At 43.1% G+C, this 18085-nt stretch overlaps 1 protein-coding gene and 1 long non-coding RNA gene across 2 annotated transcripts in view; both read right to left on the bottom strand.

Annotated features, from left to right (window-relative positions):
* Positions 1–3482: 3482 nt before the first annotated feature.
* On the bottom strand, positions 3483–16297 carry LOC112976738. The gene is made up of 7 exons (XR_003257125.1): positions 15272–16297; positions 13085–13137; positions 12519–12657; positions 9079–10440; positions 7157–7482; positions 6488–6662; positions 3483–4424 (listed from the first exon to the last, which is right to left on the bottom strand). It is a non-coding gene; the product is annotated as an uncharacterized LOC112976738 (long non-coding RNA).
* Positions 16298–16383: 86 nt separating this feature from the next.
* Positions 16384–18085, bottom strand: part of BARD1 (BRCA1 associated RING domain 1) — a 53193-nt gene continuing 51491 nt past the window's right edge. Inside the window, exon 11 of the mRNA XM_026087976.1 lies at positions 16384–17928. Coding sequence (XP_025943761.1) covers positions 17599–17928 — 330 coding nt within the window. The 3' untranslated portion in view covers positions 16384–17598. The remainder of the gene's footprint in view (positions 17929–18085) is intronic.

Raw genomic sequence — 18085 nt, 5'->3', positions numbered from 1 at the left:
AGCTGTCCCAGGATCTCTCCACGTTGGTGGCCCGCCCAGCCAGGCACACGGTCCCTTTTCCATATGACTGTCCTCTGGACAAAGGCAACCATGGTCTGGCAAAGGGAGGGAGAAAGAGAGAGCAGGAGCTATTAGACTTGTTTCAGTGGGACACAGCAGAATTTCAATAATAATTAATGCCACTATTAAAGATGCTCATTTAGATTATAAGGCATCTGGTAGGAGAAAGGACATAGTCAAGGTATTTTTGATCATTACAACACATGCATACACACAAAATGTTTCATGCTGTTTTCCGTTTATAAAGGTGCCCATGAAAGCTCGAAGTGAAACCACTGTGCCACTCTCCCACGGTAGCTTGGCTTTGTGCTTTGAGAAACAGCCAAGTCACACGCATGCAGTTTTGGAAAATTATGTAAATTTGGAAAGCAAAACTAAGCAAGCAAGCAAAAAGGTGGGGCTTTCCAGGCTTTGCTTCGTCCGTCTGAATGAGGCGCAATAGTTAGCTTGACGAGAGAAGTGGGACTGCTTTGCCTTAGAGACGGCTGCCTATGCTCCAGGGCAGTCTGYGAAAGCGGAGCATCCGGCCCCCATTTGTGCAACGAATACGCCAGGAGCCGGGCATGGCTTCGCGGGCTCAGGCCAGCCCGCTCTGGTTTCGGTGCCTCGTTTTCTACCTTCTACCTTGAAGGGATTGAGAAGAGACCGTAATAAACCCATGGTTAGCTGTTCAGCTGGACTGCTGAAAGGTGTCGTCTTAAGTATTTACATCATTCTCAACACTACCATCAAGCACTTGGTTAATAAAAACCATTCCAGATCAACAAATAGGCAACAGTGATCTTTGCTCTATTCATTACTTGGCTGGCTTGATGGATGCGACCTCCGCCTTGCGCTAACGGTTTTTCTGGACTTCCTCGAGCCCGGCTGTGTTCCTACAGTTTGGCTGGATTAGTTATTTTGCTGTTTTAAATAACAAAAGCTTTGTTAATTTTTTTTTGTTGTTGTTTTTGAGGGGGCGGCAACAGGCTTTCGGGGAAAATTTGTCTTTAATGTTTTGAAACAGAGCAATTCTGGAGTCATGCTGTGTTAATAGACTGTCTTCATTCTGTTCACCCACACAGATGGATGTGTGCGTTTCCAGGGGAAGGTGGGCTGGGGTGAGAAAGGAAATATATAAAAATGYAAGGAACTTACTCTCTCACAAATAATCCACTCCCATACGTGCCGAAATGCTCGTTTTTCAGTCCATTAAGTTCAATTTAATGCAGCTAGAACATGTCTGGAATTGAAAGAATAGTAAAGGTTTCGGGTTTTAATTTTACTCAAATGAAATATTCTACGTGCTCCTTGCTAGTGTCAGTACTTATGCAGCAAAGACAACAGGCCCCGCAGGAAGCATGAGGCCAAGGTTAAAGCACTTCTAAGTCAAGATGCTATGATACCCCCAGAAGCAATTTTCCATTGTATTGCATATCTTCTGGTACTTTATCGGCATGAATAGGAGCTGTGAGCAAAAGGGGTGCACAGGGACCCATTTCAGCTGCAGCTGGCTTTAAATTTTCCCTAACTTTCACTAGATTCAAGGTTACTTTCCCGGCCTGTCAGAGTCCTGTGCGCTTTGGCTAATTGTATATCTAAACAAATAGTAAAGTCTGCCCCTCCCCGCCCGCATTAAAAGGMAACAAATGGAGATGTGCTTGAAAAAATAAAGCATCACTTTCGAAAACCTTGGCATCCCTGAGCAGTCTGGCGTTTGGTGGACGCTTTTGCGGTGGGGCTGGCATGCCTCCAGATGAGCACCGAGAACTACTGCACGGCTCTGAGGGTGGACCTGCATGGCCTGAGGAGAGTAAGGTTTCCAAGGGGAGTCACCGGGAAGTAGAAGGCTTTACCTAGACAACATCAGCGGCTGTGAGTAACAGCAAAATCACATCACGTTGAAAGGACTAGGGGACAAAGCAGGAAAAGTGGAGATAACATAAACCCTGTAAGAGGATGTTTTTTCCTGCCTGCTTCTCTTAGGTGCGTCTAAGAAGATACACAGCTGCTCCACATCTAGCTGAAGTTTGGGGATGGATGCATGCCCTGCAGTCCCATCTCTCTCCAAAATCATTAGTGCCAACCTGGGCTCCATTCCTCTGGAATCTGAGCCCATGGATCACAAACTAAAACCAGTCATTTCCCAGGCCAAAAATTGCCCAACATTTATATGCTGCCATGTAATGTCATGTAGCGGAACTGCAGGAATTGTCATCCTGGGAAACRAGGTTCAGGACAAAAAAAGTCACTGAATGGGAAACGAGATCCTAAGATCAGTGTAGAAATGTAAATGAAGGCTCATTTGAATTTCTATCCAACGAAGCTGACACAGCTCCTTATGCCTTTGAACAAGTGACCCCAGCAAAAAAAGTTTCACAGCTAGGCCCAGCCTCAGGCCGGGCTCCTCTGCTTCATCATTTCATATTTTCCACCTCGGGAGATTTAGAGAAATCCACACGCATCACAAATTCGTTAATGGTTCTGTCATTTTAAACAGACATAGCCTAACAGGGGGCCTTGGGATTTGCCATTGGACTTTTTGAGAGGGGATAGAAACACCCACAGCAAGGCAACAAATATACCAGCAAACATTCTACCACCTGCACGCGGCACAGAAACACAAAAAAGGGGAAATTACTTTCATTCATGAGCCAGGGCAGACAATAGGCACAGAGAAACCTTGAGGCGTCACAGCCTTTCTGCTATCATTAAAGGCTGGTGCAGGCTCCGTTACAAAGCAGCCAGCACCCCGGAGTTTGTTCCGGCAAGAAAAAAAGAAACTGAGCAGGTCAGAAAACACGAAAACAAGAAAGAAACAGGAAAACAACTGAGCTGCATTCACTTCAAAGAAGCATGAATTTGGGCCAGAGTCTGCTCCTAGTGAAGGTGCTGAGAAAACTTTGGCTTCACGCAGAGGTGTTACCTTCAGCACCAGCAACACAAGCCATCTCCCACAGTTCTCCAGCCCTGATATTAATAGCTTCATTCAGCACCCTATGGGTGGCACCCATTCCCAGAAAACTGGATTGAGGGTCCTGTTACTCTTACCCATAGGCATGGGTAGGAGTAACAGGACCCTCAATCTAATTTTCTCATACTCATTTGGTGATGAGTGTATGTTAATCCAAGACCAGCTAGTCTGTACCACCTCTCTGTCCCTGAAAAACGTGTACCTTCCGCACAAGTGAACTTGGTAGCTTTCCAAAGACTGTTATTGGGATGCACTGTGTAATATCAAAGTGACAATGGCTGAAAATTCAATATTAGTATGATAGATCACATCAAAATATGGGCCAATTTAGTTATATTAAATTAGTGTGTGGCCTCAAATTCCTAAAGAGAAGCAGCTGGTATAAAAATGCTATAACTATTGATGCAACATATTATGAGTTTTATTCTTATTATTTTTTATTAAGAAATTTTTCATTCCTCCTCTGCTATGGAAACCCCCCGAGATAAAGGGTGAGGGCATACTTACCTGCAAAACAAGAGCTTTATTACTTTTTCTGAAACAGATCGTTTACAACAACAACAAGTGGTATTAACAAAGTTCAGGATAGCCAATTGCAGGGAGCTGTGTTTCATATCACTGAGAGCAAGAGCTAACTTTGGGAAGGAAAATGAAATGTTAACCAAAAGGCCATTTCCAAGAGAAATAGTCCCACTGTACATCACTGAACTAATAAAAGCATGCAATCCTGTAACACAAGGAAATTCCTGTTTCTTCAAGTTCCTGGTCACCAACAATTTTTACCCCATTTCTCTCTGTACAGACTATTCAACCTCAGAACAGAATTACAGACTTGTATCAGTTTTGTTTGTCAATTTATGCAGCTCTTTGCAACTTACCTACTCTTTCTCATCTCTGTCTTTTTCGTTAATGAATCACAGAAGCATAATTAACATTTAAGAGGCAGATAGCAATTTTTTCTTCTTTGAATCRCTTTATCAAAGGTGGGCCAGTGCTGTTAAGTTACAAGTGGAAATACAGAAATAAAGCACAGCCTGAAAATCTAGCTGTTCTCCACATGCCCAGCAGGAACCAGTTTGAAACAAAAAGGGACATAAAGAAGGATCCGTTTCCAGAAGAGGACCAGCCTTCAGTGACGCTCATGCAACTGGCTTTCCAAGTGATTCTTTTCTGAAAATCCATCAAACCAACTGTGGTGACTGAACAAGAAGAGAGCTCTTCTGAAAACCTGACTCAAGAAGGCCAAGCCAGTTCACCAGAAGTCGTGGTAGCAAATCAAAAGCAGAGTCTGTAGACGGGGACTGCTACTTGGTCTCTGTGGTAGAGGAGTCTAAGAGCTCGGAAGTGGACTCCTGCACAGCCTTCAGCCTCTCGCTGTATCATTCATGTGTTTCTCTGCACACTAACATCTCTGCAATGAGGAGAGTTACCGTAGAGTTAATCTCACTGTGTCTTCAGCACAGGGCCTCCAGACTCTTTCAAGGTCAGCTCAGGGGTTCATAACACGTTACCCTTCCGTTTCTGCCTTTTCTGAACTGTCTGACCATTCACACCCTTTTTCACCAACAACTTTTCTCTAGCAGCAGCTAATCTACAAGCTAACAGCAATACTGTGAGCGAACCTGTGAGGGATCCCACTGCCTTAAGGCCAGAACACATATACAGAACCAGTACTTATGGCACTCTTGGCCATGAGGAAGTATCTTGCCTTTGATTCAGAGCCTATAGCGAATACTGCACCTTAGCAGTTCATAGCTAACAGCAAATGGCACCATGGATGCAAGCAGAGGGGACGCAGGTGCCTTCTAGCCATCAGTACATCCACAGGCTCTTTTCCTCTGGCTTGTATAGAAAATGGCTATATTTTATAGGTTCATATATATAAAACATTCATTACCACTGAAACAATCAAGACTCGAAGGGTTTAGCAGTTCTGAAGAGTCATGTTCATGGTGTTTTCAAAATTGGCATCCAAAACTGAGATAGATAAAGCCAAAGGACCCCAAGGAGTGGGGTGCGATTTAGTCAAGGACTGTAGCATAGCCAGGACTGGTATCCAGGTGTCTTGGGCTCCTATCCTGGACTCCAGCCCCTGGGCTGTGCCACCTCAGTGTGGACATGAGGATAAGAGAGAAGATACACAACGATAATGGATGAGACTAAAAACAGAAGAGCTGCTTAGACCAGGAGAACAGGCTACCTCTTGTCTTCTCAGACAAACCCATCAACAGACTCCCAAGGCATCACACACATCACCGCAGGTGTGCCATCTTTCTAAATGAAATGCCGCTACAATAACAGATCTCAAGCGTCCCCTGAAGGCACGCTGTTCGATATTTATAATCACTTAATAAACACATGAGAAATGGCACGGTACAGCCCTACATAATCTATGTGCAATGATCCTTAGTGACAAAGTGTAAGTGACCAAATCCCTTTCCAGGTCTAATGATATTTTGCTCTAGTAAGCCAGTGATATATCTCATATGGCAAAAATAAAGCACTCATGCATAAAATTAATACAGTAAGCTCTGAAGTCATAAAGCTTTCAATCTGTGATATATTGGATGGGAAAATGACGAACCTGTAATTCAAGTTCTCCCAGTGCCTTATTCCCTATAGGTTCTAGGGTCACCTAAGCATTGCATGACCAAACTGGGCTGTTTCAGAAGCATATGAATTATTAACAAACCAGTTATGAAGCCCATTAGGGTCGTGTGCATAAAAAGCCCCATGAGGACACAGATAGCAGGATCTCCTCATAGAGGTCAAATGTTTCTATTCTTTCCAAAGCTGTATGAGAAAACTTACAGCAAATTGCCTCCATCCATTTTGTTCCCCTCTCCTCATTCATCATAGAAGAGGTCATGATGTGATCAAAGGCATTCTGATATTTATTAAATTAGCTGGGACCTCTTTCTATTCAGAATTCCCTGCTTTTTAATAGCACAAATACAATTCCCACGTAGGCTTCTGATACAATTGGGATCATTTCACTAGAAAACCACAGAAAGCACAACAGCAATGTGCACAAGCCATTTATGCCATGTGCTGTTTCTAGAAACACTGCCTTATTTTTCCTTCCTGTGAGCCTGCTTCATGCCTCACGTACACACGCGATCCAAGTGCAAGCAGCAGACTGGCGACCTGGCTAGTTCTGAGGGTCTGGACCACGTGTGGACCATGCCTGGACTTGTGTGCCATTGCAGGCTCACTCATCCCATGCTGCGTAGGCTTCTGGCAGCTCTTGCAGTGCCTGGGCCTTCTGTGCTGCTGTGTTGTAATGCCTTTTAGCTCTGCCATGAAAATGCATTGCCATTATAAAGCATTTCCCAAGCAGCGTCTAGCTAGGGGCCAACGAAAAGCAGAGCGTACAGCTGCTAATAGGAAAAACCTTAGTAAAACTATGATCAACAGTGTCAACTACTGTTATTGCCTTTGGGCACATTACCTCTCTGCATGTGTGTTGCATACCTTTTCAGTATCCCGCATGCTGACCGTAGTAGTGCAGGGAACAGAAATCTAACCCGAAGACAATGTTTTAAGGTCTTTCTATGAGAAAATGCAGATGCTGCTTCCTCTGAGCATGGATGTGGTAGAGATCACATACAAGAACATGCTGTAGACTCCATCGATCTGCAATCCATCCCTGTTTCAACCACAAAAAAATAATTATCCTTTGCATTTGAAATGATCAAAGTGCTTTGGAAAAAAAAAAAAAAAAAACCACTCTAGCTCCTCAATCAGGAACACTGCCAAGCTATTGAATCAATAGGTTGTTAGATACTTGAAGTATGAGAATATGTGAAAGCTATCAAATGATTTCTTTGTTAATAAACTGCTACAGTAATTATCATTAGAATAGAAATGGAAAGATATGGATCAGAAATGGAAAGATGTGGATGGTTCCTCATCAAGTGAAATTGAAGTACATGGGTTTTTTTTTTTTCTTTTGGCCTTGATTCTGCAAAATCCTGCACTCTCATACCCAGATTTGTTTGTGTACCCAACTCCCCTCACTTCAGCTAAAGACCACACTGCAGGACCTCAACCTGCAATGTTCATCATGGAGGTGCCCACGCTGGTGCTCAAATAAGACAAGCATAGATTTTCTCCAGAGACCACAGATTTTAATGCAGTCACCTAGACATGAATGCTCCGTCCAAAGAACAAAATGGCACCTGGAAGTAACAGTGAAGATTCAGGAAACAGGAACTGCTGCTTCACATGGCAGCAAGTTAACCATGTGTCTGCTCTGCTGCCTGCTCCACASCCCCTCAGCTGCATCAAGGATGAAAGCAGGTAACTTTGGAGTATGGTGAGCTAGACATGCAACGGTGTGGTTCTCCATGAAGATTCCTATAGGCGGCGCCAAAGGCGAGGAGGTTCAGTCCATGCTGAGTGCCAAACATGAAGACAGCCAGCAAAGAAGAATTAGGATCCAAATTCTTAACTTTCAAAGGTCTGTGCTGTTAAAACAAAAAGTTTTAGTTAAGCAGCGTGTCGAGGTCTGCAAATCATAAATACATCAAGAAGAAAAACAACCAGCCAGCCTTCCCTACCCCTTCCCAGCCCTCTGTGAAGTGTACAAGCTTGCATCAGGTTGCATACCCTGACAGCCTCATCCTCTTAGAAGCTTTGTTACTTGTGATCATTAGAGCAATAGATTCTTAAGTTAAACTTGACCTTGTTTAAATTTCAGGCCAGAGACCACAACGATATACACTTAGGGTTCAGCCTCCCTCCAATTATCAGGACAGAAATTGTCATGCTGGCTTTGGGGAGGAGGGGAAAAAACATTTGATGAAGGTTCTGAAATAACCTAACTTTCAAAGCTAGCTCAGATGTCTGCATGGTAGTCAATAGTCTAAACTACCCTGACACCATTCTTCCTTGGCTTGCCTATAGCTGACACATGGGTGAATGCATAGCTTCATTTGCAACATAGGAGATCCAGAGTAAGTAGTCCACTTGATGGAAAGAGTAGATCTCAAAAATCCCAGTGATTTTTTGGGGGAAGGGAAAAAGAAGAAGGAAAAAAAAAAAGGTTGTGGAGGCTGAAAAACACCTGAAAGATATCATTCAACATCTGCAAATCCTACTTTGCCCACAGTGCTTAAACAGGGCAATAGTAATAGTCCCACAGCTTTGCACATACAGAATTGCAAGTGCTTCCATACCCTTTCCAGACCTAACATATTTAGAGAAATTGGTCGTCTTCTACTAGCACATAAAGAAGAGGCAGGGGAAAAAGACTAATGGATGTACATTAACCTTTTGGTACTAGATTTCCCGATACGAGCTACTAACACAAAATCAATTAGTAGGAAATGTCTGGGAACCAGGGTGTGCAAATGTTATAATGCTGCAAATAAGAGTGTAAAAAATCTGAAGAAGGCATGGCAGGGGCAGAGACCCATGCAAAGGTGGTTGCAAGTGCAAGATGATTAAAGAAAGCTGCCTGCTTCTGCTTGGGGCAGTGCTACTGCAGAGAAACCCTGACAAAAGGGCCTTGAGAGGTTAAGATTTGGAAATTGAGTGTTGCTACTCCTTTTACAGGGCAATTTTGTCACTCGCCCTGAGGGCAGAGCTTTCAAATGCCTGCATAAACCTCTTTCACTGCCACACAAACCTTTTTCMTTGCCATATCTGTTCCTCCACTGGTCTGCCTGCACCAGCATGCAAGCACGCGACCAGCGTGCTGCGCCGATGGAGGCTATCATGGGAGAGACAAGGCAACTTTGCCTGCTCAAACAGCCAGCCCAAAGCCTGGGGACCCACACTTGCCCTGAAGATAAGAGAAATACCAGGAGCAGCCTGGGCACTGTATGAAGCAGGAGCTAACAGGTGGGGGTGACCATGGCATTTAAGTTGGTAACAACACGCTGACACAAAACTGCCTCTAATTTCTTCATTTGAGGATTTCTTCACTTGCTGGACACTTAGCTTTGAAAGTGTAATGCTTAAAAGTGTTTTTCTTTGGGGGAGGGGAAGAGAGGGGAAACAATGAGACCAGGAGAAGTGAATATTATCACTTAATACACAGAGGCAGTTTCAATAGTTACCTTAATGTGCACTAATCAGGTGTGGGAATAGGCAACACATCCCAAGGGCTGGTTACAGCCTGCTTTCCCTGCTGCACTCAGACGTGTTTCACTACCACAATCAAATACTTAAAAATGTACAAAGATTCGTCACCTGTAGGACATAGAAAGAAATTAAAAGTTAGCCTCCTCAGCAGTCACAGCTAAAAGCCAGCTTCCTAAAGCAGAGGAGCCCAGTCTAGCTTCACTCGCCCTCTSGAGCCACTTTAGAAAGCTGCAGAGTGAATCTGGGACTCCCTAGCGGTGCCAGCACAGGACCATGGACATGGATGAAAACCAGTTCTCTGGATGCTGGAGCTCAGTATTTCGTTCGCCTCAACTCCTGACGAAACCTCTCTAGGCCTCCAGTTGCCATCTGCCAAAAGGAATCACAATTCTCTCTCTGGCCTACCCTCAGGCTTTTTGCAAATGTAAAGTCCTTCACAAAGCGTGGGGACTACTACTGTGCATTCAACAAAACCCTGAAGGAGACTAGCACCCTGAATGTAATCAAAACAGGATTTTTTACAATACCCTTGCAACCTCCTGGCCTTGCGGCTTTCTCCGGGGTGCCAGACAGCATAGTATCTAGAGGTTAGCATGAGCTAAGCAGTTATCGTCTATCTAGATTGCTCTTTTGCTATCCAGAGGGTTGCCTGCTTAAGCATGGAGCCAGTCTTCCTCCTCCTGCTTCACCTGGGGGGCGCGTTTTTGTCTCCACTCTTCAGGAGCGCAGCATGCTGTTTGCGGGGAGAACGTGACTGATGACTTTGTGCCTTTGTGTCTTTTGAAGACTTTTCTCTCTTGCTCTGTTCCTACTCTGTCACTTCTTTGCTCAAATCCATACTGAAAATGCCACCTCAAATTTGACAGATGATTGTGGTGTCAAGGCTGCAATCCAGAGATTGATCCAGAGCCAGTACTACCTGCCTGGCCTTGCACTGGAACTGCATTTGCTTCTGATCTGCAGATATCACAAAACTTGCCCTTTGAATGGCATCTGCAATAACCACCGCATCTTAATGTAGGAGCTGCTACATCCAATCTTTTATTCCTTTGTGCATAAATTTGGGAGCTCCAGTTTTAAAACCTTGAGCTCCATTTTGCATTCACAATGTCTTTGCCACTCAATTCCTGTTCAAACTACCTGGCTGCAGGTGCTCAAAAACGACTGAAAGCATCTGGCTAGCTGCAAACCTGGTCTGAGCTGACAGCTTTCTACAGATGAGCTCACTGGCCTGTCCCTCTTGCGCCCAGATGCTGTTAGGACCTAGTTGCTTCCCTGGCTGTGGGAGTAGCCACGGTAATAAGGCTTCATGCTTTCACACAGGGCCTGTAGCCAAACTGAGGAGAAAATACAAGCAAGGTTATGGGATTTTCCTTGGATTTGCAAAATGTACGTGGAATGCAACAAGAACATTTTGCAGATCAGATCCTGGCCCTTTTTTCCCCTGCACCTCCCTCCCCTGTCTTTTGGTGAGAGCATCCTCAACATCCACAGGGACACCAGGTTAAAAGGTTGCCTTGCTGGCAGGACCAGTTTTGTGCTATACTAGCCCAGGATGCAGGGTAGACTAAGTGCCTGAGCAGCTACCCAGGTCCTCGGGCAGGTCTTGTGTCCCATGTGCGCTACAGCAGCTCTGTAGCTAGCGTGACCTGAACTAGCTAATTACAGCCCACTCCCAAGCCACACAGACATATGCTGCTGCACACAGCACAGGACCTTCTAATTTGGTACGCAATTTCTCTGTTTCTCATTATTGAGTCAAGGTCGATTTCATTAAGCAGTTTTTCTAAAAACACAAGCCAATAGTCCATGCAAAGTCTTGAAAAAGTCTGTAAAAGGACATCGCCGGAAAAAAAACCACATATATTCCAAGTTGTTTCATGGACTTTTTCACCATGCCTTGTTCAACAGGTGCAGAGCGAGCAAAGAACCAGGGACCAGAAAACTTGTATTGTAGGGGACCGATCTGGGGAGAACATCTGTCTCCAATTTTTCAGTTAAGCGAAACTGTGAATTTTAATTTAATAAAAACCATTTGTCTACAACCACAAATAAAATTGTTCAAGGTTGGATGAGTTTAAACCCAAAACCTGGCCCCTGTTCAGCAGCACGTTATGACTGCTTTAGAGAGCTTTAGGGCAGAAAATATTCCCATTTTCACAGAGCTGCTGGGACTCAAGTGCTAAGAGCAGGAATGAAGCATTGCATCAGGCTCCTGAAGCTAAGTACGTGGAGGTCATGGGCAATATTTACATGAATGATCAACACTGCTTGTGCGGGGGCCATATGCATGCCCCTAAGGGCAGCTGCTTTGAAGCCAGGTGGCTTCATGGGTGACCCTGGCCTTATACAGCCAACATGATGGCCCATGAAGGATTTCAACCTGGAGCATGGCCTGGCTCCTTTGCCCTCTCCTGGTACTATCATCCTCTTCGCTGTCCTAGCAAAAGCCCAGGGCACGCAGCAAGGCAGAGCATATGGGCATTACATTGCCGCACAATAATAAAGAAACAACAGGGGAAGAAAAAGATTCAGCACCGCAGACTTATTGAATTAAACATTATTGTGGCTAACACAATCAATACGCTATCGATCGTATTACCCATATTAATATTTAATTCAATTAAAAGGCTCCCAGTTTGCTTTTTTTTCCCCTCTTTTTCTTCTCTTTTTTTCTTTTTTTTTTTAAATGTCTTGCAGATTTTATGTTGCAGAAAAAAGTTAAATTTTGCTACAGACCACGAATTCCAGCTGGACCAGCGCTATATATGTATCAGTCTTAGCTGATCTGGGTTTCATCAGACACCAGCTGTTCCAGCTTTGTCCTTCCAGGAGAGCAGGAGAGAACCATTCCCCTCATCAGGCTGACAGCAGCACCCCAGCAAACCCCCACACGCAGTAGGAAGGGGAAAGGGGAATGGAGTAGTGCGTAGGGCAGTCAGAAAGCCTCACCTTCGTATTGCAGCGGAGTCACGGCTGACCGCTGACAAAAGGGGTAGTCTCCCACCTGCTCCCCCTCCCCAAGTACTTACCTGACACTTCAGAGGATTAGCATGTGGGTTTAGATTATGAGCTTGTCAAGGTAAGCGCTGCACGTGTTTGTGCAGCGCTCATCATCACACAGCGCCGCTCTCCAGCGTGCTCCGTGCGACTGAACGGAAACAGCACCGAAATAAAGCCAGGCCTGAGAAGGGGCTGCCCTGCTTTACAACTGCACGCACATCAGGGAAGAAACCTCTCCGCTGCTTCTTAAACACGCTTCGACATCCAGGGCAGAGAGCGTAACGCAGCTAGCCGTGGCACTGCACGGTTAACTTCTCGCCGCTGCGGTGCGCACCACCTCCAAGATCCAGCAGCGCGAGGCATTGCAACCCCTGCCGCACAATAAAGCCACGGGCACCAGCCGTCCCGTTACCTGCCGCTGCTTCGGCGTCTCCGTTCCGTGAATGACACCAGTCTCTCAAACACACAGCAGGAGCCGATGGTTCTGTTACTTCATCAGACTAGACCTCCTGCTGGGAATTAGATTGAAGCACAGAAAAAGCATCTTCTCCCTAGAAATAAAGGAAAAGTGGGAAATTTCCTCCCCTTCCCCCCATCTGATTGCATACAAAACGTTCTCCTGCTTTTAAGGGTTATTTAGCACTAGTTAAACTACTGTTAATTTAAATCAAGCAAGTCTGGAAAGACAGAACATGCTGTACTATTAAAAACAGCTGAATCTTCATTTGTTCCATGAGAGACATTTTCCATTTCCTGACTGATATTATCTGGCTGTCCAAAGACATCTTTCTATAGTTTTTAAACTGATATCTAAGCCTGCATGGCTGCTTTTTGCAAGACAGCGTGGTCTGCTTTGTTATCAAAGAGGAAGATTCAAATCTTTCCAAACTACTTTTTCTTGCACAGTACAGGAGAAAGTCAGAAAAAGAGACATGGAGGCCAAACTGATTAACGACATTAATCTGACATCAAACTCACCCCATTTCCAAGAGCAAAAATAGGTCATCATCCAACACTGAAGTACCAAGTAGCTTAAAAAGGAAAAGAGAAAAGCCTTGTTCTGCGTTTCATACTCTGGTCCCCAGCAACGAAGATCCCAGGATAAAAGCTTTGCTGGCGGTTTGGCCAACTCAGAAGACAGGCCAGAAGGCAGCTTGCTGTGCAGCAGCTCTATGGCTCTGCCGAGCTGGCGGTAATAAGCTTTCCCCCTTCCCTATACCCCCCCTCACAGTAAAGCTGGCCAATATAAATCAGAAGCAGCACAGAAAGCACAGGCAGCAGGACCAGACGCTCTTTATATTTCTACATTTTCTTCCAAACAATCCCCACAGTTTTACAATAGTTTGTGGCATCCACAGAGACATCTTTGTCCTGAGTGGGATATTTGCTAGAGTTTCATTAGCCAAAAGAACTGATCTACTGGAAAATTATAGCATAAAACAAACTGATCCTTCCAGATAAAGTTTGGTCTTAAGACACTGGACAGTGTCTCAGTCAGTGAGGGCCAAGCTCCCCTCACTCTTGCAACAGAGCAGATGAGGGGCTTTACTTCAAGCCTAATGAAGCCCTGGATTAAGCACTTGCTGGCACTGCTGTTACAGGAGAGGTGCAAGTCTTTGGACCTTTTCATGCTTGCTATTCATTAGAAAGAGGAATAAGACAGATGACAAGCACCTCCCAGATGTGCCAATTCTCCTTCGAGACCAAAAGAAGCCATCGCTGTTTGGCATTACTTGCTTCCTTCTTGTTTCCCTGAAACACTTGCAAAAATAATGCAACAGCTAGCTCTCCTGCATTACTCTGGTAAGTCCTTTTTATGGGCCACACATGTCTTTCTCAGAAAAGTCACTTCTGAGCATCTCAAATAACAAATGAAGCCTCAAGGCTCAGCAACATAGAAAAGACTTTATTTTGCAGCTGGAGGAACAAAGTCCTAAGAACTATTTCCCAAGTTATCTCCACCATAATTACACTTCCTTTGATGTGCCCAACATACAAGTATTTAAGAAAATTAATCTCTTTCTCTCCYTCAATAATTATCTAATCTCAATTACTTCAGAGAGTGGAAAGATGTTTCAGGGATAAGAAAAACCTGTAAGATTTTTGAAAATGAGCAAGCAGTTTAAGATGGAAACATGCAGACGTATGAGTTATTCTATAATTATATTGCCTTGAATCTACAACACAACCAACATCACTAGACATTGCTAGAAAGCAACCTCCATACTCTCACATATGTTCCACTTTTATACACACAGCCACCCTTAAAAAAATAAATATATGTATACACACACACACCTCCAGTTAACCCCCAATAGTCTGCCTTAGACTAGAGGTCATAACCATTCAAAAAGGTTAGATAAATTTCATAGGATGCTGTCTGAAATACATAGATAAATTTCAAAGGATGCTGCCTGAAAAATCATTAGCCTTTCTGAGGTCCACAGTGTTTTCAAGGTAGGAATTTAAGATTAATAAAAGTTTCCGTAATCCAGAAGGCAAATCTTGGACTCATACCTCTTAAATTCCATGTGCATCAATGACTGGGGCATTTAAGCATTTTAGCAGGAGAACACCGATACAAATTCAGATGTTCCAACAAAGGTCCAGCTAGCTAGCTCCATACGCTGTCTTCAGCCAGGGCCAAAAGCAGAGGGACTGGGAAGATTAGCATAAATAATGCTTTTCCCAGCTTTCAGCTAGTTTCAGTTCAGAGGAGTTTCCTGAGCTAGTCATGGTTTTTGTCTTTTTAACAACCTTCAGCAGGTTTTCTTCAGTGAACTCACCTAGCCCCTGCTTCAGACCATATCAAAACATACAGCACCCAGAACAGCCTATGGCTATCAGTTCCACAAGTCTACCCATATTGCATGAAATCTCTTCTATTTTGAGCCTGCCTCCTACTAGCTTCCTTTAATGCACCCTTGAACTAGAAGAGACAGTGAAAAATGATCCCCACACACCCTTCTCCACATGACTCATGATTTTATAACCTTGCTTTTATGAGTCAAAATTCATCCAAAGGATTAAGGAACTTGATTTATCCTTAATACAAGTCTCTTTCTAGACACATTTTATTGAGTGCTACCCCTGCTTATAATGATCAGCAACAGTTGTGAATAATAAGCAGGGTCTGTCATTGAACTCTAGTTTTTCTATACTTACCTACTGCTTCAAGAGCAGTTTCATATCCGCTTCAATTCTGGCATCAAAATCTAAGTTATTTCACTCTTTGTGAGTCCAGAAGTCTACCTAAATTGATTGGACTCAAACTCTGAATCCCTGAAGAGACCTGAAGGAGATGGATCATAGTCAATCTTGAGTACATTTCACTTAAAATACCAAGAATTGCTCCTCAGTATGGTACCACGGGATTCTTAATGCGATTTGATAGCAACTTTGCTTGAAAATATGACTTGATTCAGAGGAATCAAAGCACATGCAAGCAAAATTAAAAACAAGACCTTAGGACAAATTAAAAATGTGGCTTAAAAGTTAACAGCCATGCTCTAAAGCAGTTTCTTTTCAACTCCCAGGAAAGAACAAATAGCTCCTAAAATCTGTAAATCCCCAGCCTCTACAGGGGATAGGCAGAGATTACAGAGGGGTCAAATTCCTTTCTGGCACAGAGCAGAAAAGCTGCATTCTTAAGACTTTTGCTGAGATTCACTGCTACTTCTGCAAAGAACACTGCAATAGGTATATTGATGCACTATGAAACGTCAAGTTAAAATGAGCTACAATTGTCAAAATAAATGACCAAGTTCGCACATTATCGACTCAGTAGCTTATTTTCTGCCAGTGTTTATCTGCACCAACCCCCTGCCCTGCCAAACAACAAAAAAATCCATTCATCCCATGAGTTGTTCCATTTATTAATGAGCCTTGCATTTTTGCTTGCTCACACAGACAAGCAAGTACTTGAGAGCTGCATTTAGTGAAGAGTAATGACTCAGTCTAGCCTAAGTGATAGATCAAGACACTCCAGCTCCAAAAGTCTAGCTGATACTGTTGAGAACTATACCCATTACATGTGAAGAGTACATTGCTGAGAGTTGCGCAAAGGATACTCAAAACTGGGGTAGGATCTGCAATGACAACAGTTACAGAAAACAACCGTCTCTTACACTGAAGAGCTACTCTAGCAGATGGGATACACTATCTTCACGTCTGTATCAAATTCATGTAAAAGTACTTACATTTTCATTTACCTGGTGAGGTACATATGGACTACTATTCTGCAGCTGAACCCAAGCAATGAGATACTGGAAAGTGACTGAAACCAGAGGTTTTATTACAAGACTACATACAAAAACATGTACACAAGAACTTGGTTTTATCCCACAACCATCATTCTCATTACGTAATCATCATTACAAGACCCCATCTTCACGTTATGAGTTCCAAAACTAGGGCAACACACAAGATAAAGGCATTACATGACATAAGAACACACAGTTCTTATGAAAAAGAGACAGAGCAAGATTCTGACAATAACTTATTAATTACGAAAGAATTAAAAATTACAGATATGCAAGAATCAAACATCACTCCAATGTAGCCTGATAAGCTAGTACAATTGTGCAAAAAGTGAAGCATAGTTATTTTTATGGTCATTACATTTTTTTCCCAAAGTAACCATGATATCAATCACCTGTACTTACAGTAACATTTGATTACTATAGAAAATGATACTTTAAAACATCCAGCAAATAGAATCTTATACAGATTATACATTTACAAATGTGAAGGAGGATGGATTTGGATAAAGCATTACTCTCGCTACAAATAATGAAATTTAGATTAAGATTTTTAAAGATACAGGTTTCAAAAACATCTACTGTCATATGACTTCAGGCCACTAGTTCTACCTTAATTTCCACAGGGCTTATCCTATGACACTTTGACAAGGACTTCCTGCAATGTTCAGCTGTAAAACATTATAAAGAATGTAATGTGTTGGACAATAGAAGATATGTCTATATAGACAAATGACTACATTCAAATGCATAAATTTTTTTTTTTTTAAATATGAATTTTCACCTGGTTGGGAGATCTTGACACACACAGTAGATCCTTGTCAACGGACGTTAGATGCAAGAGGAATGTGGTCACGCTCTATTGCCTATGAAGGGCTGGTTTAAAACCAAGAATGCTGTAAGAGGTTTTATTTTGTAAAGTCTTAGTTACAAAGTATGTCACTGACCATTATAGTGAAGTTAAATGTAAAATAAAGCTTACTAAGTAACTGAAGGCACATTTTTTCAATGCAGTATCTTTACCTCCTTCCTCCATAGCAAGTTCATTTATTCCAATGTATCAGTGATCTTCGTAAATCATTTGAAGTAATCAAAGTTCTCCTGTATTCCTAAGTGCAAAAGATGAATCATAGCTTCAGTTCTCCCTGCCCCCCAACACAGACCAGTGTTTACCAGCGTTTTCCAACTGCTCAAGATTCACCACGTAAAATCTTGCTCATGATAAAGGGATATTCACTTTACCGGCAGCAGCTGAAATGACATCACACAGTTTACAAGCCAGCTGGAGGGGGCCATCCAGACCTTACCCTGACGAATTTTCTCTGGCTTGAATTTAGAAGACACATCATAGATGACGTACTGCGTGCAAAATCTCTGGTCAGAAGTAGGTTCTGCATGGTACGCCACCGTGCTGATGGTCTGTGTCACATCACTGTCTGGTTTTGGCTGTCGAACCAGAATTTGTCCTCCTGCTGCTTTGACCAACTCCACAAGATCACTCTTCTGGTGACGGTTGAAAGATCCCAAAAAATAGAAGTAGCATCCATCAAACAACTTTGGCAGCTAAGTGGAGAGAGAAAGAAGTATAAATATAGATGTTCACAACTGCCCACACAGGAAAAAAAATGAAAAGGAACATCAGTATCTACAAAAAAATAAAACCAAAACCAATCAAAATCAGAAGCTAGATCAGCAACTTAGCAAATAAGATCCTCAATAT

The sequence above is a fragment of the Apteryx rowi genome, unplaced genomic scaffold (genome assembly GCF_003343035.1).
Source record: "Apteryx rowi isolate R43461 unplaced genomic scaffold, aptRow1 scaffold_12, whole genome shotgun sequence".
Classification (NCBI taxonomy): domain Eukaryota; kingdom Metazoa; phylum Chordata; class Aves; order Apterygiformes; family Apterygidae; genus Apteryx; species Apteryx rowi.
Note: the sequence above shows the minus strand (reverse complement) of the source record. Positions and strands in the feature narration are given on the sequence as shown.